The 20,820-nt window shown below is 40.6% G+C and overlaps 1 protein-coding gene across 5 annotated transcripts in view; it reads left to right on the forward strand.

The window, feature by feature from the left end:
- TRIM2 (tripartite motif containing 2) overlaps positions 1-20,820 on the forward strand; it is a 1,116,451-nt gene that overhangs the window by 799,064 nt on the left and 296,567 nt on the right. For all 5 annotated transcript variants that reach the window (XM_044062463.1, XM_044062466.1, XM_044062467.1 and 2 more), the window contains exon 3: positions 8,888-9,125. In XM_044062463.1, the coding sequence (XP_043918398.1) occupies positions 8,888-9,125 (238 nt within the window). The remainder of the gene's footprint in view (positions 1-8,887; positions 9,126-20,820) is intronic.

A 20,820-nucleotide genomic window follows, 5' to 3' on the forward strand; every position in this document is an offset into this window, starting at 1 on the left:
GATCTTTTGTTTAGGACCCCCTGTTTCTTTCTCTTTGCCTATACTCTGATATCAATCCTTGATAGGGAAGGAAATCTCTAACCTGCAGTCCAATTAAATTCTTGACCTTTTCCCATTCTGTTACATTTCCCTCTCTAGTTATTTGCTCCCAATACCTTGGTTCCTTTGTCAGTTTTCTCCAATAAATTCCAGTCCCTCTTGCCTATTGTTTATATCCCTTATTAAAGTCATCCCTATCGGCAAAATCTCCTTTCTCCATTCCCATGTTGGCTCAGTTCTTAGAATACTTTCTGATACTTTATGGATATAATAGTCTGTATGATTACTGTTGTTCTCATTAAAGGCCTGTGTCCAAAATCCCATTCTGCTGTTATTTCTTGAGCTTCCCCCCATTTCAACATCATCACTTTCCACTTTGAATTACAGTTTTCTGCTTATGCTATGTATAAGAGCCCTAAGTGTGTAGCTCTGAAATACCCCTTCAAATTGTGTAATCCCAATCCTTCCTGTTCTTCTGGAAGAATTACCTTATCCCACTTGACCCTTGCTGCCTTCCCCTACCAGATAAAGTCCTTATGCTCTTTGTTAATTGCTATCCACAATTTTTTCTCTGGTTGATAAAAATATGCTTGACCTATGTGTAACACTAAAGGGGCTAAAAACATTTTGACTGCTTGTATCTAACTATCCCTATCCATATAATAAAGCTTCCATTTTCCCACTTTTTGTATTAGCTTTTGTTTAGTCTCTTCCCACATATCTTTATTAGTTCCTTCCTGAAGTGTTGCCCAACTACCACTCTGTGGAGGCAGTCGGGGATCGTTGGGCTCTCCATGAAAAGGCTTGGGAGGCAGTCACCACATATGCATGGGTGTCCAGAGGCTATAGTATTCCCTTTTGGTTCACCCCTAAAAGACTTGCAAAGATCCCTCCTGGATGTACCATCCCACAAGGGAAGGGATGCAGCAGTGGTGATTTAGAAACTGCTGATCAACCGAGTCATTCCACACTTCCCTCCAGACCAGAGAGGATCCAGGTTCTATTCCAAATTCTTGTTGGTGCCCAACAAAATCAAGGACCTGAAACCCATTCTGGATCTCAGCAAACTGAACCATTTTGTCAAACAGACCAAAGTCTGGATGGTCATGGTACAGTCCATTCTGCATCTCCTGAGGAAGGATGACTGAATGTGCTTGATGGATGTCAATGATGCATATCATCATATTAGGACAGAAAGGCACTCCAGGAGACTTTTGTGCTTTTAGCTGGGAGCCAGTGTTTACTAGGCTAACGACCACAGGGCCTTTTTAAGCCTAGCCATGCATCCCAAATCTCTGACAAATCCTGATACACTTGATAAGTGTTAAGCATGGGCCTGGGAGACGAACCATTTACAGGTTACCTGTGTCCATTAGAGAGACAGATGCCAAACCAGGGATAAAGTTCCGGTTTCCTATGCAATTGTCCAAGTTTCACTTGAATTGGGTTAGGGAGGAACTCTGCTTCACATGGATGAGAAGCCTGTCCATAGATGCAGTAGTCTCTGGGATACATACCCATCTCTCCAGCAGGACCTGTTTATATCACAGGCAGGGGTGTGGCAAAGAAATTCCAATTGTTCCTCACAAGCTCTTAGTGCTACCCCCCAACACACCTATCACTTAAAAATGGACACATCTCTGAAAAATGCTGCCCCCAAGCACTTAATAAATGTAAGTAGCATTTTCAGCTGTTCCCCCTAAAACAATTGAAAATATTGTTTTTAGATTAGCAGCATTGTACTTGTTGTTAAAGGTATTCTTTTAGACAGTTGTAAGCGCATAATATGAGCTGAAAAAAGTTTATACAGTGCTCAGAAAACAATGTACTCAGTAGAATATAGAGATAAAAAGAGTATGCCTGGCTAACACCCTTGATCACAGGTAAGGTTTAAGTAGGTAATTCTTGTGCTGTTTGTTTTGTGGATATGCAGGAGGTCCATCAGAGTGGGGTCTAACAATGTCCTGTATGCCAGGCATAGATCTCCTCTCAAAAGCCTGTAGAAGACAGAATACAGGAATAGGGCCTTGAGCCAGTCTGCATAGGGCATTTTACTTGCATCCTGTATTCTTTTAGTGAGGAACCTATGTGGGTGCTCCATTTGTTGGATATGCCTGGTTAGGTAAATACCAAAGGGGGCATTGTACTCCATGATAATGACTAGTGACTCATTACCAATTTCAGGATCGGCACTTGAGTCTCACCACAGCCCCCCCCCCCACCCACCCCACCAGGTGTTCACCGTATGCATAGCCGTAGTTGCAGCCTGGCTCAGACTGCAGGGATTCCAGGTCCCTTACCTGGATGATTGGCTCCTGACCACTCTCACAAAGACATACCTAATCCAAACCTGAGATTCGTACTCCAGTTATATCTGTCCTTGGGTATAACAGTGAATCCCAGACTGGTTCCAAGCTGGTCTTGTCAGTGATTTGGGATGCATGGCTCAGCTTATAAAAGCCCCTGTATGCGCCTGTGAACCTGTGTGCTAGAATTTATCAGGTGCCATTTGGATATGGTCACAGTCAAGCTACCATTATCAAAGCTAAGTTTACTTTGTCTACAAGCTTCCCACATTGTGCAGGTTCCCAGATTCTGCCGCTTCAATATTTTGTCTTCTTGGGCACGACAGCTTCTTTTTGTCTCGTACCCCTTGCAAGATTCCTTGTGAGGGTTTTACAGTGGACTCTTGCAGTTCGGTAGTCCTATGTGACTCACCCAATGGACTTTTCAGTGCTTCTGGCAGATGTTTGTCACCACCACATTCATTGGTGGTGGAGTTCCTACTAGTTCCAACAGGTTGATCATTTGTTCTTCTCCATCGCCAGGCCACTGTGACTAAGGACAAATTACTTCAGGGTGGGTAGGGCATTTCCACAGTACCTTGTCTATGAACAAAGCCAACCTTCACATCAGTGTCTTGGAAATGAGTGGTCCTCCTTGCATCACAGACATTTCAGGATTTCTTCCCCAAGGGTGTGATTGCCGTACAGACTGATAACATGTTTATGATGTGGTATCTGAACAAGCAAGGGGGGATGCAAGCCTTTCCTCTATGTTGAGAGGCCATGAGGGTTTGTCAGTGGGTGATGTCCTCTCAGTGATTTCTGATCACAGTGGATATCCCAAAGAGATCAAACATCCTGGAGGACAGCTTGAGCAGGAACATTCTTCCACCTCACTTGTTCCCTGAATCCGAAGGTAGCAGAGTAGGTTTCCAGCCACAGGGGCACCCCCTTCTGCAAACTTTTTGCTTTCCATATACTTTACTGTTTGACTGTTAATGTACAACTGTACAACTGTCTACGATTTCTAACTTTCATGTTGGCAGACATAATAGTGGTGGCTCTCAAGCTTTCTAAGGCCTTCTTGATGGGTACTGTTTAAAGCTTTTGTCAACGAACACCCTCTTTTTGGTGGACTGTCACATCAGCCAGGAGGGTTTCAGAACTGCAGGCATTATTTTCTGTACCCCCTTATTTGATTTTCCATAACGTTGGAGTCATCTTAAGAACCAACCCATCCTTTCTGCCCAAGGTTGCTTCTGAATCTGATTTGAACCAGACCATTCATTTGCCAGTTTTCTTTCCAAATTTCATTAATATAGACAGCTTAGATTCTATTTAGAGAGGACCAAATGTTTTATCAAATCTGATCAACAGTTTCATAAGGCAAGCTTGTTTCCAAAGTGACTGTATAAAAATGGTTTCAGATTGTATTTTCCTTACATACTCCTTGAAAGGAATCCCTTTACCAGTAAAATCAAAAGGTCATTCAAAAAGGACTGTAGCTACTTCAGCTGCCTTTTTATTGCAGGCTTCTAGTGATGGTGTTTGTGCTGTGGCTACTTCGTTTGATACGTGTACCCTTGTGTTCCATTACAAACTAGACATACAGTCCAGATGCAGAGTTCTTTTGGTCCCACCATGTTGCAGAACAAGAAATCATCAGACATGAGTTATGTACTTACCATAACAATAGATCTGTGTTATCTGTATCTGTCCATTTCACCTACCATGCTCTTTTCAAATTTGTCATTTCTATAACGAGTGCTTCTGATTAACCTTGGTGGTTGAGCCTCAGAGCCTGGACACGACGATCCCTTTCTGCAGTCTTCTCTTCCTCGTCCACTGTTCTTCATCATGATTATAATTCATAGTAGTTCAAGGATTAACTTCAGGGGCAAACTCAATCTGAGGAGAGAGTGCTACAGGTCGGGACTTATGGGTAGAGGAGGCTGAGCTCTTACTCTTAAGATTCTAGGAATGGCTGATGTTCGATTCATGTCTGAGCTGATAATCCACAGGTTGAGATGGATGGATGTAAACAACATGGATCTATCATTATGGTAAGTACATGACTTTTGTTTCACTTGTACTGCCTGGAGTGCTTCCCAAGCTTGCTCCACAAGAGCAGAAGGGTAGCCTTTGCATATTTTTGTGATTTATGGTAGGAGATCCAGGGGTGGCCATGGTGGTGCAGCAGTTAGTGTTGCTGCCTCACAGCAAGAGGTTCTCTGGTTTGATTCTCGGCTGGGGTGCCTTCTGTGCGGAGTCTGCATGTCCTTCCTGTGGTCGCGTAGGTTTCTTCCGGGTGCTCCGGTTTCCTCCAACATCCCAAAGGCATGCAGTAGGTAGATTAGACACTCTAAATTGGCCTTGGGTGTGGGTGCGCGCATGTGTGTGTGCCTTCTATGGAAGGTTGGGCGCCGGGCTGGCAACTCGACACTGTAAAACTCCACTGCCAATCATGAGCAGACAGATGATCCGCTGTGGCGACCCCTAACTGGGAAAAGCTGAAAGAAGAAGATGGTAGGAGGTTCAGGGTTTATTCCTGGTATGTAACAGATCCTCACGCCAAAGCAATCTCTGCATGGGTTACTCCGCTACACAAGGATATTCAGTTTAAGCAGCACAATAGCATTGTCAGCTCACAGCAAGAGGTTTTCCAGTTCAATTCTTGCCTAGGATACTTTTTGTCTGGGGTTTGTCCTCCCTGTGTTGCATGGGTTTTCTCCAGGTACTGTGGTTTCCTCCTGTATCCCTAGGACATGTGTTAACTGGACTGGCAACTTAAAATCATTCATATATATTGGCATGTGTTTGTGTGAAATACAGAAGAAAGGCCTAGCAGTCTGTTTCCATTCTTTACTTACATAGTAAAGTCAAAGTAAACTTCATTGTCATTTAAATCTACACCACGGTGTAGCTGAACAAAACTGTGTTGCTTCATTCCCATTACAAGGACATGCATACAGAAAAATATTATAGTAAAAAGTAAATGACATCACAAAAAGATAACATGGAAATAGAACAACATATAGATATTACATAGTGTATATTACACTCTCTTGAATATCTTGTACAAGGGTACTAGTGAAGAACAGACAGAATTGCAAATTCAGACATGGACAGAGACCATCTATATTGCAGTCATATGAAATGAGTAAAATTAGTAGAACATGATGAGCCTGTAATGTGTACTATTCCTGATCAGACAGATATAGACATGCCTAGGTGATTCCGGGGGATGAAGGAGCCAACTTTCTTTTGGTTCGCCTGTCAACAGAGTTCAACAGTCTAATGGATCAGGGGAAAAAAACTGTTGTTCAGCCTGGAAGTCTTGCAGTGCATACTTCTGTATCTCCTGCCTGAGGAGAGGCGGGAGAACATGCTATTTACAGGATGGGTAAGGTCACTGATTATCTTTCTGGCTCTTCCTATGCAGTGAGTCTTGTGCAAGTCTTCCAAGGGTATAAGTGAAGAACCAGTGATTTTCTCCACTGCCCTTTCAACTCGTCTGAGAGCCCTACGGTCAGAGGCATTACAATTTCCATACCAGACTGTGATGCTGTTGCTTAGGACGCTCTTGATTTTGCACCTATAGAATGTTTGGAGGATGGACTGCAACAAGTTTGCTTTTCTCAGTTTCCTTAAGTGCAACCGTTGCTACATTTTTTTTGACAGTGTATTTGATGTGCTCTTACCAGGAGAAGTCCTCTGAGATGTGTATTCCTACAAATTTCGTGGTCTTGACCCCCTCCATTGATACCCCTTTTATCTCTAGAGGTTTATGTGCTTCCTGACACTTTCTGAAGTCCACAAACAGGTCTTTGGTTTTGCTGACATTCAATGCTAAGTTGTTACTATTGCACTAGACTATCAAGTGCTCCACCTCGTTTCTGTAGGTTGTTTCTTCTCTGTTCCTGACCAGACCAATGACTGTGATGTCATCTGCAAATTTGGTGATTTTTTTGGACTCCTTATCTGGCCATGCAGTCATGTGTCAGCAAGGTGAATAAGAAAGGACTCAAGACACATCTCTGTGGTTACCCCAGTGTTCAAAGTTATGCTTCCAGAACTTGCCTCACCCACACAAACCTTTTCCGGCCTGTCAGTAAGCAAACTTCAGATCTACTTGCATAACAGGATGTTATAAAAGGGAGTAAACTCCCTGGATAATGGAGGCAATTCATAGGGTCTTTATAACACTGAGATTTGACTCAATAGTATTGGATGGATTCTTCGGATTAAAGTTTTAAAAGAAAAAGAAAGGCCTTGGTGTGTGTGTGTATATATATATATATATATATGAGTGTGTGTGTATATATATATATGTAAATATATATGTGTATATATATATATATATATATATATATATATGTGTGTGTGTGTGTATATAGTATACATAAATCTATATATGCATACGTATGTATATGTACATATATGTACACTATATATACATACATCTTTGAATGCATATCTGTACATACATAGATGTGTATGTGTTGGGGCCGTGTTAGTGTTTATATATGTGTGTGTGTGTGTATATATATATATATATATATATATATATATATATATATATATATATATATATATATATAGGTCTATATTAGAACATCGAAGTTTCAAAACTTCTAATGTTCTAATATCGAACCATATTCAGTGAAAGCTGAAATTATCGAAGCAACAGAAAACTGAATTCTTTCCTAGGGAAAGAATTCTGTTGTCCGTTTCTGTTGCTTCGGTATTTTCAGTGCTGTGGTGGAAAGTTACGGGTCGGGTTCAGGTAAGTGCAGGTTAGGTATGTGTGCGATTGTGTGGACATGAGGGTTACGGCGGGTTAAGGTTAGGGCGCGGATCAGGTAAGTGTGCAGTTGTGTGGACATGAGGGTTAGGGTGGGGTAGATGATTGAGGGTTAGGGCGCGGGTGAGTAGGTGAGTGAGGGTTAGGGCGTGGGTGAGGTGAGTGTGCAATAGTGACGGACCTTAGGGTTAGGATTTGGGTTAAGGTAAGTGGATAGTTAGTGGTGTGTGTGTAGTTTAGTGTAGGGTTAGGTTTGGTGTACTTGTGTATGTGTTTTGGAACAGCAAATTTTTTCCTTAGGAAAAGATTTGCTGTTCTGTATGTTCAATGTTTTCAGCTTTCACTGAATAGGGTTCGATATTAGAATATTTGAAGCTTTGAAACTTCGATGCTCTAATATAGACCCATATATATATATATATATATATATATATATATATATATATATATATATATATATATATATCATACACACACAGGTGTGTGTGTGCCCGTGGCTTTAAAAGCTGATAGACACTTTGCCATGCTTTCTTTTTTGTATGTGTGTGACATTGAAGTGGCTCACAGCTTTTAAAGCTGTGAGAATACTACAGTTGTGTGTTGGCAGTTGTTAATGCTCCTGCATGAGCCTACAGCTTAACAGCATTGAAAGATACTTAACAAAACTTTAATCCCTTTCTTACGTCAGAGGTGCTTAAAGTAGAGTACTGTATATACTCTTCAGATTTGGATATTTCTCCAGTCAGTGTTTAAAGTGATATCTACCACTGTCCTTAAATCTTTGATGATGGTACTATTTTCTTGTGATGTGGCAGTTTATTTTATCAGATTTTATGTCCTTGTTAGTAAGTTTCGTGATGTTACATTTATTGAAATTAAAGGCGTAGTTGTAACTGATGCATAAGGCATTCATTTTTGTAGACCATCTTGAAAAGCATTGGCATCTTTTACTGAACTAATTGTCAGTAATCAGTAAATATGTTTGGCCAGAGCCTACTTCCAACCTATATATGTAAGAAGAACTGGCTAAAATTAAGTTACCTCAGTACACGACCATGTGACACACCATTAGCAACTTCCACAGAGGTACCCCATTAAATCCCCTTTTTCTGACTGGTGACCTGTTGCCTAACTGATATTTTACCCTTTCGGCTATGCACTGATATTTATTGCTTGTGTCAGTTATTCCCTTGTATGGAGCAGTGTTGAATTCCTTGGTATGGGCAAGACAAGCAGTGTGTACAGTCACTTTCATGACATATTCTTGGTACCCCTGACCTATTGGCAAAAGTTTTAGTTTGTTCAAGTGCAAAAGACAACACAAGTAGGAGCACTTGGGGTATAGTACAGAAACAGTCCGCTATGTGATATCAGATCTTATGATTTTTTTAGATTTGTCTTTTTAAATTTGTTCAGTAAAGGGAAGGCCTAGTTTTGCCTAATTCAAGTTTTGTAGCTGCAGCTGTTTTGGCTAGGTGTGATGCAGTCACGTCTTCCTATTGCATAATATTTGTAACCATGACAATCATGTCTGCTAACATTTTAGATTCCTGGAATTTATTTTAAAGGCACTGGTAGTTTTATGCTTTTGATCATCAATGTCTGCCTCATGAATTAGAATGTTTTGGTCAGGTCATGGCTGAAAGAGATCCTTGGAACAGCCTTCCTACATGGTTAACAAATCAAATAAAAAGTCATATGAGAAAGTGGGAGAGTATTTCACTATTGTCAAAGTAATACCGTTTTGTTTTTTTTCTAGGTGCCTACAGAATTATATCCCTGCCCAGAGTTTAACCCTGTCTTGCCCAGTGTGTCGACAAACTTCAATCCTGCCTGAGAAGGGTGTATCTGCCCTGCAGAATAACTTCTTTATCACTAACCTGATGGATGTTCTGCAGCGGACTCCAGACAGCAGCACTGAAGAATCCTCCATCTTGGAGACTGTCACAGCTGTGGCGGCAGGGAAACCTCTCTCATGTCCGAACCATGATGGAAATGTAAGGCAAACAGTTGTTTCATCCTTTTATTTTTTTTTTTTCTTTGATAAGAATAAATTGAAGCATGTTTATAACAAGTCAAGCAATGTAAAATAGAGTGGTATATTACATATTTAACAACAACAACAATCTTGGGTAGTTCTGAGCTAAGACATCACTTTTTTGTTGTTAATATTGTCACTGGTACAACTGAACAGAGACATTTACATAAAACTTTACAGCAGTATGCATCAAGTCTTTGTATAATAGGCTCACAACATAAGGCACCCAGGAAGCAGTCGCATCAGATCTAGTAGTGTTACATGAGCATGAAGGAAAAGAGCTGAAAAATATGTAGGCATCAGTACTGTGTTTAACTAGGATATACATTTTTTTTCTGATTTGAGTGTGGCATGATCCTTAAAAGAAATCAATTTAGCTTTCTGATGCAAAATAGAATGATGAGTTGGTAGAGTAAAATCAGTACTATTTATTTATTATTTATTTATTAATGTTCGGTTAACAAGATAAACCGATTGGACCTTGAAAGACCCCTTTTCAACAGAGGCCCTTATAGAAAGGCTCCAAAAAATTAAGCAATAATGATATTTTAAATGCACAGTATACAAAAGGATGTTTATATTTACAGTGCTAAGTAAAGCTTAACAAGACAAGGAAAGATCAGTAAAACAGAAGCAGAATTGTTTACAAAAAAGAGAAAACTCAGTACAGCATGAAATTATAAATACAAAGATGAAGTATCTAGGTTAAGGTAACTATATAAAGTAAATAAATGATGCATCCAAAAGGTCAAGTATTAAATATCAGAAGAGCATGATGATTCGGTCTTTGACATTCTCTGTGCTTGCTGGATAAACTAATTTATTATAATACTGTAATGCTGCATCATTTTTTTTAATCTTTATTTTTTTCCCCCCAGTCTACCCCCATGACTAACCATCTTGCTTATTCCTCCTGAATTCCGGCATCCCAGGACACCAGTAGGCCAGAGGGAGAGTTGAGACCCTTGGGATTTGGCCATCATCAAGGAGGGGCTTGAAGATTTTTTTCATAAGCTCTTAGTGCATCTCAGTTTGACCACAATGCACTGTGCAGTGCCGGACCCAGTGTGAGTTGAATGCGCCCTTCAGTTGTGATTTCCAGTTGCAATTCATGTGTGTGCCTTCCTTTAATTGTGCTCTCGGGTCTCTGTTTGCAGTAACTGTACTACTTGGCTTTCTCCCAGATGGTGGAAGTTTTCTTCTGGGTCTCTGCTAATCCCATCCCTCATAGGGTGGGTGAGCTGGTATCAGCCACTCACTGCATCCCTCCCAAGCTGTCTTCTCCAAATCTCAGGCTACTAATTGAACCAGGATCTTTTGAAGCATAGCAGGGGATTCATCCATCTATGCCAAATAGCCTTTTGTCCAATTTGTAATATGGTTAAGTTAGTGACCAAACAGGTCAAAATCCACAATGAGAAGAAGCATACAGAGAAACCCACTCCAGTGAAGAGCAATCCATGCTGTCTATCGTTGTACTGAGTGGAGCAACAAAAAAGTCATAGCATGTGTCATAGCACATAAAGCATGTGAGCATTTAACTCTATGTGCAATGAGTCAAAATAAGTCTTTAATTTTGCAATTCAAGACTGTACTAGAGCTGTTACTGTAACAAATCTGTATTTTCAATGTAGAAAAAAATCATTTGAATATTTACATGTAGTAGCCTTAATATGGAGCTTTAAAAAACTCCATTTTAAGTGTGTTTATAAAACTATTTTTAACCCAGCTGTAACTAAAAATATATGAATGAAGCAGGGAGAGCACAGCTTTTATGCATTTCTGTTCTCTTCTATTTTATCGATGATTTTGTATGTTTTACTGCATCAGTAGTTAAGATCCACAGATAACAGCCATCCAGACAAGGTCATTGTCATACTGCATATAAGGTTCATAGGTTGGTACTAGGCTATCGGCCCTAGGGCCTATGCAAGCTTAGCCATAACAGTTCCCTGGCTATTTCTTCCCACAGTATTTACTTCCGTGGACCCCTGTCTAGCAGGGTGAATGATGAGATCCCCAGGGTGAATTTCCTATCTCCCATCCAATCATCAAGGTTTCTCTTTTGAAGAGGGCCAAAGAGGCGCTCTGCTTGACATGTATGGGAGTCTTTGGGTCAGGAACCTATCCCTCCAGCATGTTTTGTTCATTGTGATGACAAGGTTTCGATCCCTGGAGCATGTGTTTCTAAGGGATTGGGATTTCTTTGTGTAGAATGTCCAACAGCTCTGGGTTTGACATGGCCTTGTATGTTAAGCAGAGATCGCCTCTGAGTAGACAATATGCGACAGAGTATAGGTGGAGTTTTTTTTTTTTACACGGTCAGCATAGGGCATCTGCTTTAGGCCTGTGTTTCTTTTAGTGAGGTATTTCCGCGGCCTTTCTAGTTGTTGCAGATGTCTTGAGAGGTACATAACAAAAACAGGGCTTTGTATTCTATAATTGGTCTAATGAGGGATGAGTACAGTGGGGCAATGACCTCCTTTTTTCTGGATGAAAAGCCCTTAGTGATGAGGTGTGCCACATAGAAGAATTTCCTGATTGTTGTGGTGATGTGTTTATCGAAGGTGAGACCACTGTCCACCTGTGTCCCTAAGTCTCTTATCACACTTTCGGTGTTTAGTGTACTGCCACCTTTGTGGTAATTCACGGGTACATGTTTTTTCTCCAAAGGGGATAACTATACATTTCTTGGCATTGAGCTTGAGCCCATGGATCTGGCACTAAGCATCTGTTTCTATAAGGCCCTTTTGTAGAATATCCACATCATTTGGGGATTCAATAATGACTCCAAATTTGCAGTCATCTGTGAACTTTGTTAGCCAGATTCCCTTAGTGTTGGCCTGTACTTCAGAGAAGTAGATGCCAAACAAGAGCGGTCCCAGGACTGAACCCTGAGGTACTCCACTTGTCACTTGTCTGGAGCTGGATTTGGAGTCACCTACTTTTACAGTGTGGGTTCTGTCTGTAAGCCAGTTGGCAACCCATCGAGTGACGTAGGGACTAATGCCCAGCTTAGTAAGTTTATCTATGATTCCAGAGTGGGGGATGGTGTCGAAGACCTTGGCGAGGTCCAGATAGGCTGTGTGGGCCACCTTACCCTTGTCCACAGCTCTGGAGACTGATTCGAAGAAGTCAGTAAGGTTCAGGAGACAAGATCGTCCCTTCACGAACCCAAACTGTGTGGGGTCCAGTGTTTGAAGGTTACCAATGTCTTTGTTTATAAGTTCCATGATAATATGTTCTATGGCCTTGCAGATCAGGCTCGTCAGACTGATTGGGCATTAGTTCCCGGGATCCAAGGTAGATCCCCCCCTTGTGGAGTGGGATAACTGTAGCTGTGTGCCACTCAGTGGGCATGAAGCCTGAGGTGAGGCTATGATTAAACATGGCACTTAGGTGAGGTGCCATTTCATTTTGTAGATCATGTAGTACACAGCCTGGGATGTTGTCTGGTCCCATGGATGCTGTATTCATAGCCATGGAGAGTGCGTTTTTTACCTGTGTGGCTGTTATAACTGGAATTTGGCAGTCTTTCGGTATTGAGATGGGCTCTTTAGGGGGTGAAGTTTGCACTGAATCGATCTGCAAGGATATTGGCAATATCGTTGGGATCAGTATATTTAATGCCATTCTGTTGTAGCTCAGAGCAGATCTGAGCATTGCCATTTAGATTCTTGACATAGCTATAGAATGCCTTGTGGTTATCTTTGGCAATTTTATTTTCATAACTAGCTTTGGAGGATTTTGAGGGATTTCAGCTTCTTACTGTGGCTGGTAAGGGAGTGTTTTGCATCCTGGGATTTTCCTCTCTTCTGCAATAGTTTATTCCTTTTGTTGTAAAGTTGGTTTATGGCAAGGGCCTACCAGATTGGCTTCCTTTTTTTGGAGGAGAGCGTCTTGGTTCTATTGGGGATGGCACGATTCATGCATGAGTGGATGTGCTCGTACAGTGCCTTAGTGTAGGATTCAGCAGTCAAACTTTCAGTTCCCATCTGCATGGGTGTCATGAAGTTTGTCACTTCTGACTCGAGTAGCATGAAATTGACTTTGGAGAAGTTTTTTACGGAGGTTTCCTTACTGCGGGGTGGGGGTGGGATGTGGATGTCAAGCGTGATTAGCTTATGGTCAGACCTGAGCAACGAGGGGGTTGACTATAGGTGTGGAGCATCGATTTCCCATGTTGGTAATAACCAGGTCTAGGATTCTGGAGCCCCTGTTGGGACTAAGGATTAGTTGATCCAGGGCATTGGAATTTATGAATTTCAAGAACCATTGGGCAAAGGTGTTGGTACATGAGTAGTTTTCCCAGTTAATGGCAGGGTAGTTGAAATCACCCAGTATTAGGGTGTTTGGTTGTATCTTAATATTTTCCAGTATGTTTAGAAAGGTGTAGTGAGAATCTTGGGGCATGGTAGGGGATCTGTAGCAAGCTACAATTTGGATTGCAGTCTTACCTAGTGTTAGTTGCACCTGGTGAATTTCAGATGCATTGTGTTGGGCAACTAGCCTGGTGTTTTGAATAACCTTGGTGAATATGGACACTCCTCCACCTTTTGGTCCTGGTTTGGGGGCCAAAGTGTGGTAAGAGTTGTAGCCTGGTATTGCAGGGGTGCTCTCTGGAGCCTTGAACCAGGTCTCAGGTACTGCACAGATATCGATGTTCTCCATTTTTAGGAGTGCCTCGAGAAAGTGCAGTTTGAGGTTTAGACTTCTAGCGTTGAGTAACATTACCTTCAGATTTTGCATGCTTGTACCCATTACGGTGGTGGTTTTGTCATTTGAACTTTGCCTAAAAAAAGGCACCATAGGGGTGGCAAGAGCCTTAGCCAGTAACCTGAATCCCAGGGGTGACAGGGTTAGACGGTCTCTGGCAAAGCATCGTGGTCTGTCGATCATGTTGTCCCAGACAGACAGATACTGGATCCCCTTTGAATGACACCAGAAGCTTAGCCAATTGCTGAAGTCAATAATTGTACTGTGGTATTCTGGGCAAAGGCAGGATGCTATTCAGGGCTAGGGTCATACCTGTCTGGGCCACATGATCCGAGAGCTCTTCCATGTCTCTCTTCATGTAGTCCAGGGATGTACATCTCAAGTCATTCACTCCAACATGGACAATGACAGAGTCATATTTGTACTTGTGGAGTGAGTTGAATGCATGCATTATGTGGCAGATCCTGGCACCCAACAGGCAGCGGACTGCAATTTTCTCTTTGTTCAGCCTGGTGAGTGGGACATCAGTGTGCCTGACTGTAGAGTTACCTATAACTAAAATGTTGGGTAAGTTGTCTTGCCATAGGGGCTGTTGTTGGGTGGCACACTGGTGTTGTGAGCTATTTGACACTTTGGTTGTGATTGGTGTTTGTTTGCATTTCAGCTTCGGAGGTCCTTGTTGCTTGGGCTGGTTACTGCTAAGGGTTTCCACATATGTGAGTTTAGTGTTGCTATGTGTGGGTGTTGGTGGTGTGGGTTTAGAAGGGCTATGTGTTGCTTGAGGTGTAGTGTGGATGTTAACCTTCTTCTCTTGACTGTCTAGCACAATCTTTGGTGTAGAGAGCTTTGCTTCCAGTTTGGCTATGTAAGTGCATCTCTCGCAAGTTGTAGTGTTTGGTGGTAGGAGGAGAGGGTTGTCTGTGTACATGAGGCAATTGCTGCATTGCCCCAGTATGCTCAGATTCACCAGGTGGATAGGAGAAATCACTGGAAGCGGACCCTTGGACATGCCTGGTTTAGTGGGGTTTTTTTGTAAAGTACAAGAGCTTTTTTCCCTTACCTTAGTAAGGTACTTTGCAATTATAGGCTGTTTAGTGCCTACGATTAATTTCTCCTTATTAACAAGGAGAGTTGAGTGCTTTATTCAGTTTAAGACTTCCTAGTGCTTTCCAGCAGTTTTTAAAGCAAGTGCTAGTCACAGGGATGCTTAAAGGTAAGATGAAAAAAAAATGGTTTATCCTAAACACTGCATTGTGCACTGGAGGAGTTAGATGTGAAAGTAGGTAACTTTAGTTTTACATGTCTAAAAAGTTAAGTTTTAGTGGAGAGTCACTATTTTTGAAACAGCAAGATAGATTGAAAGGGGGTGGTCACTTTTGTATTCTGGTACTATGGAATACAGTAGGATGGCCAATAAATTTAAATTGTTGAAGGGGAGTGATTTCATAAAATGATAATTTTGTGCTTACTCACACAAGCTAGTAAAAACAGAGAGGAAATGAGATATATGGTCAAATTAACATAAGGGGAAGGCAACTAGAAAGACAGTGGTATTTAAGAACACTATAGTAACTGGGTTGGACGGTGAGAAAAAAAAATTGCCTGACTCACAAGAAAAACAGAGCTATGGTCTCTTCAAGTTTTAATATGAAGTTAAAAGCAGAATACAAGTAAAACACAAGGTAAGTAAAACAAATCACAGTACTCAAAAATAGAAAAAGGCAATGAAGTAATACAACAAATAAAAAGCAAACTAACCTTTCCCTCACAGCAAAGTGTAGCAGAGTCTGGGTGAGCCTTTCTAGTAAGTGATTTAAAAAGATGACGTGGATAGTTTCTGTGCCACCTTTCAGTTGCAATCCACACTGACACTGGAGAAAATAACCATATTAGATTAAATACAAAACATATTTTCAAATATATATTGTATAGGGTGATGATAAAGTGATTGGGCAGTGGCTTTAAATACAGGTTTTAATCTCTTTCTTCAAATAGGCAGTATGCGTTCTCTCAGCTCCTAGGAGAAAACTCTTCCAAAATCGTTACTTGTTGGTTAGAGGTTATTTCAGAAAATATTTTCCATTTTACTAGCTCTTAACATCTAAAATAATTACAAGTATAGGACAGTAAGTGTTTCCTGTGCTCCTGTCTCCATTAGGCCTTACCTGAACTAAGTGTAGTTATAAATGCAAGAAGTTCACAACATCATCAGTTAACTTAGACTCATTTGGCACGCTATGCATTTTACTTGTGTTTTTCATTAATTATGTTCAGAGTACTGCTTGGTGTCGGTGATTCAAAGGTTAGCACATTTGATTTTGATGTTTGGAAGATTATAAGGCTCTCTGTTCTGTTCCCTCACCAGATAGGATGCGCTTCTACAGCGCTGAAGCTGTAGTATAAGGAAGGGCTGCTTACATTGTGTGCCATGCTTTGAATCTTTGGTGTCATGCTCTGAATGAGATTTTAAACAAGGAGCCCTTCTGCCTGAGCTGATTGCAGTTCAGGTATGTTTAAATGGTCCCTTTGCACATATCAAAAAGAGCAAAGGGGACACTAGTTTAGACAAAATCATAGTGCAAATTGTTAATGCATATAAATATGTATTTAGATCTTGATAAAGAACACAGACACACACATATGTAAAAAAAAGAGACCCCAATAAATAATTTCAAAACTTTTCCCACCTTTAATTTGACCTATAACCTTTAAGAGTTCAATTGAAAAACAAACAAATCTGTTGGGGGGAAAAATATGAAAAACAACATGCCGGTTGCATAAGTGTGCACACCCTTAAACTAATTTTATTTTTATTTATTTATTTTATTTATTTTACATTTGTTGACCGGGCTAGTCTAACTGGATAAATGTCCATTTTCAGTAGAGGCCCGGGGAGAAAAGCTCCAAGCATGAACACTAACAAAGTTAACAATATATAACAAAGACATGTATAATAACAGTACAGAGGTACAATTGACTAAAGACATTATGTTAAAAGATTAAACTAAGTAAAAAATAACAAGTACACTAAGCACAAGCTGGGTATGGGCAAACAGAGTCAGGGCGTTACATTTATCCTATTAATATGAGAAAAAAAAGAGAAATCAGTAGATTTGGAGGTACAGGTTAGGGGAAAGGTGAAGGGGTATGAGCAGGAGGGGAAAAGTTTCAGTCTGGGTTAGCACAAGGACAAAGCCACTGAGTTTTAAGATGTTCTTTAATATGCTTTTTGAATAGAGAAGTAGAGGCTAGAGTAGAAAGTTCAGGAGGGAGCTAATTCCAGTTTTTACCTATAGTGTTTGAGAAAAGTGAGTCATCAGCTTTGTTGTTAGATTTAACTGAGGAGACCAGGAGTTTATTAGCAGAACGTAGTGTAGCTAGGTTTTTATATGGTGTAATCAGATTAGTGAGGATAGGGGTGTTATTGGGGTGGTGTAGGATCTTTTGAGTGATAAGTAACTGTTGACCGAGTATATGGTTCTGCAATTCTAGCCATCCTAGTTGTTTAAGGTTAAAGCAATGGTGAGTTTGAAATGGAGAGCTTGTGATAAATCTAGCTATGCTATTATAACAGGTAGAAAGTTTTGAGATATTATTTTTAGATAGGTTTGTATAAATAGCTGAAGCATAGAAAAGGGTAGAAATGAGGTGGGTTTGGGCAATAGTTTTCCTGGCTGTGGGGATAAGGAAGGGTTTAATTCTATAGAGGGTTCCAAGTTTTTTGTTAACAGTCTTAATGGTGGAGTTAATATGGTCATCATAGTTAAGACGGTTATCAATTGTAACACCTAGTAGGCGGGGTGGTAGTATCAGGGGTTATGTTTGTAGCATTGTTAGAGGTAATAGAGAAGAATGGAGTGGGTGATTTATGAGATGGAGTAAAAAGCAGTAGTTTTGTTTTTTTTGGGATTAAGCAGGAGGCAATGTTGCATAAACCAGTTTTCTACATTTTGGAAAACAGTTTGGGTTAGGGACTGGAGGGGAGGCTATGTTCTTAGCAGTACAGATTAAGGCTGAGTCATCTGCATATTGGATGCAGGTGGCTTGAGGTATGTTCATATGGAGGTCGTTGATAAATATGGAAAAAAGAAGAGGACCTAAGATAGAGCCTTGTGGGACTCCAATATGTACTGGAAGTAATGAAGACAGTTTGTTGTTCCAAAGTACTGCTTGCTGTCTGTTCAGAGGATAACAACTAAACCATTGTAATGCTAGTGGATCAAGAGAATGATGCTTTAGTTTATGTAGAAGTAAGTTATGGTTAACCATATCAAAGGCTTTTGACAGGTCTATAAATAGCGCAGAGGAAAAGGAGTTAATGTTACGATTTTTATTTATAGAGTCAGTGAAGGATAGAAGGGCAGTTGTGCTGTGGAATGGTCTAAAGCCATGTTGGCAGTTGGCTAGTAGATTATTTTGTAATAAGTGGTTGAGTAGTTGTTTGTTCATACATTTTTCCATTATCTTGGCTAATGGGGAGAGTAAGGCAATAGGTCTATAGTTAGAAAGCTCTATAGAAAATCCACCTTTATGTAGAGGGATGATGTGGGATACTTTCCATATGGTAGAGATTTTGCCTTTAGAGATAGTTCTGTTAATAAGGATAGATATGGGGTAGTCTATAGCTTTTGCGGCAATTTGTAGGTATTCAGATGGGAGATGGTCGGCAGAAGGGGTGCAAGGTTTCAGTTTTTTAAGTAGCTTGTAGATAAGAGATGTAGGAACAGGGTGTATATGAAAGGTAGGAGGTGAAGTCTTGGAGGTATTAGGTGGGAAGGCAGTAGGTGGAGGAAGAGAATTGGCTAGGGATTGAATGGCTTCTGTAAAGTAGTTATTAAAGGCATCAGGGATCAGGTTGGAATTATTATGGTTGAAACCTAATGGGACAGGAGTGGTAGAGTGACCTGGCTGAAGAAGTTTGTTTAACCCTGACCAAAATTTTTGTGGAGTTTGTTGAGTGGATTGTTGGAGGTGAAGGTATAAGTCTTTTTTGTCTCCAAGAGTGTCCTTCTTGGTGGCATTTCTTAATTGTTTAAAGAGGAGGTGATCAGATGGGCATTTGGTAGCCCTCCATTTAGCCCATATTTTGTTTCTAAGGAGCATTTTTTGCTTAGTTTGTTTAGTAAGCCATGGGGCAGATTTGTTTTTTATTCTAGTGGAGTGGTAAGGTGCATGGTAGTCTAGTATTTGAAGAAAGTTAGTGTTGAAGTAGGTCATAGCCTCATCAAGTTCAAGATGGGTCAGTGGAGACCAGTCACATGCTTGCAATTCGTTAAGGAAACTATCTGGGTTAAAGACTTTTTTTGAGCGGGAAGTTTTGAGATTGAGTAGTTGGGATATGAGGCTTTTGTCTGATTATGTAAGTGAGCATATGGTCACTGATATTGTCGGGAAGGGTTCCTGGAGTATAATTGCTAGGGTGGTTATTAATAAGGATCCAGTCAAGAGTAGATTCTTTCCTGTTAGGGTTGTGGATTCTAGTAGGAGTGGTTATAAGTTGAGTGAATCCAAAGAGATTTAAGTGGTTAGTAGGGTTCAGGGAATTGCAGGTAAGCCAGTCTATGTTGAAGTAATAATTTGTTGAAGCACCTTTTGATTTAATTACAGCCTTCAGTCTTCTTTGGTACACACTGCCATCAATTAAACAGACTTTGATTAACCCCAAATAAAGTTCAGCTGTCCTAGTAGGATTTTCCTGATGTTTACTCAGTTTTCTGCTACATCAAAAGTCATGATTCACAGAGAGCTTACAAAGCATCAAAGGGATCTCATTGTTGAAAGGTATCAGTCAGGAGGAGGGTAAAAAAAAAATTCACAGCATTGGATATATCATGGAACACAGTGAAGACAGTCATCAAAAAGTGGAGAAGATATGGGACAACAGTGATGTTGCAAAGAACTGGACTTCCCTCCAAAACTGATGAAAAGACTAGACGAAAACTGATCAGGCAGGCTGCTAAGAGACCTAGAGCAACTCTGAAGGAAATGCAGGAATTTCTGGCAAGTACTGGTTGTGTACTACATGCGACAACAATCTCCCATATTCTCCATATGTCTGGACTATGGTGTAGGATTGCAAGATGGAAGCCTTTTCTTACACAGTAAAACATCCAGGCCTGGCTAAAATTTGCAAAACAATACATAGTCTCCCAAAAGCATGTGGGAAAATGTGTTATGGTCTGATGAGATCAAGGTTGAACTTATTGGCCACAATTCCAAAAGGAATGTTTGGTGCAAAAGCAGCACTTTGCATCACCAAAAGAACACCATCCCCATGGTGAAGCATGGTGGTGGCAGTATCATGCTTTGGGGTTGCTTTTCTTCAGCTGTAACTGGGGCTTTAGTCAAGGTGGAGGGAATTATGAACAGTTCCAAATACCAGTCACTTTTGGCCCAAAACCATCAGGTGTCTGCTAGAAAGCTGAAGATGAAGAGAAATTTCACCTTTCAACACAACAATGACCCCAAGCATACATCCAAATCAATAAACAAATGGCTTCACCAGAAGAAAATTTAAGTTTTGCAATGGCCCAGACCTAAATCCAATAGAAAATCTGTGGGGTGACCTGAAGAGGGCTGTGCACAAGAGATGCCCTCACAATCTGACAGATTTGGAGCACTTTTGCAAGGAATAGTGGGCAAATATTGTCAAGTCAAGATGTGCCATGCTGATAGACTCCTACCCAAGAAGACTGAATGCTGTAATTAAATCAAAAGGTGCTTCAGCAAAGTATTAGTTTAAGGGTGTACACACACATGCAACCAGCTTATTGTACGTTTTTTATTTTTTATATTTTTCCCCTAACAGATTTGTTTTTCAATTGAAATATACATGTTATAGGTCACATTAAAGGTGGGAAAAGTTTTGAAATGATTTATTGTGGTCTCATATTTTTTTATATCACAAAAACCTATCAGAAAAAATGAAATGAAAACTC

Source organism: Protopterus annectens, chromosome 2.part1, assembly GCF_019279795.1.
Source record: "Protopterus annectens isolate FY-2018-M chromosome 2.part1, PAN1.0, whole genome shotgun sequence".
Lineage (NCBI taxonomy): Eukaryota > Metazoa > Chordata > Ceratodontiformes > Protopteridae > Protopterus > Protopterus annectens.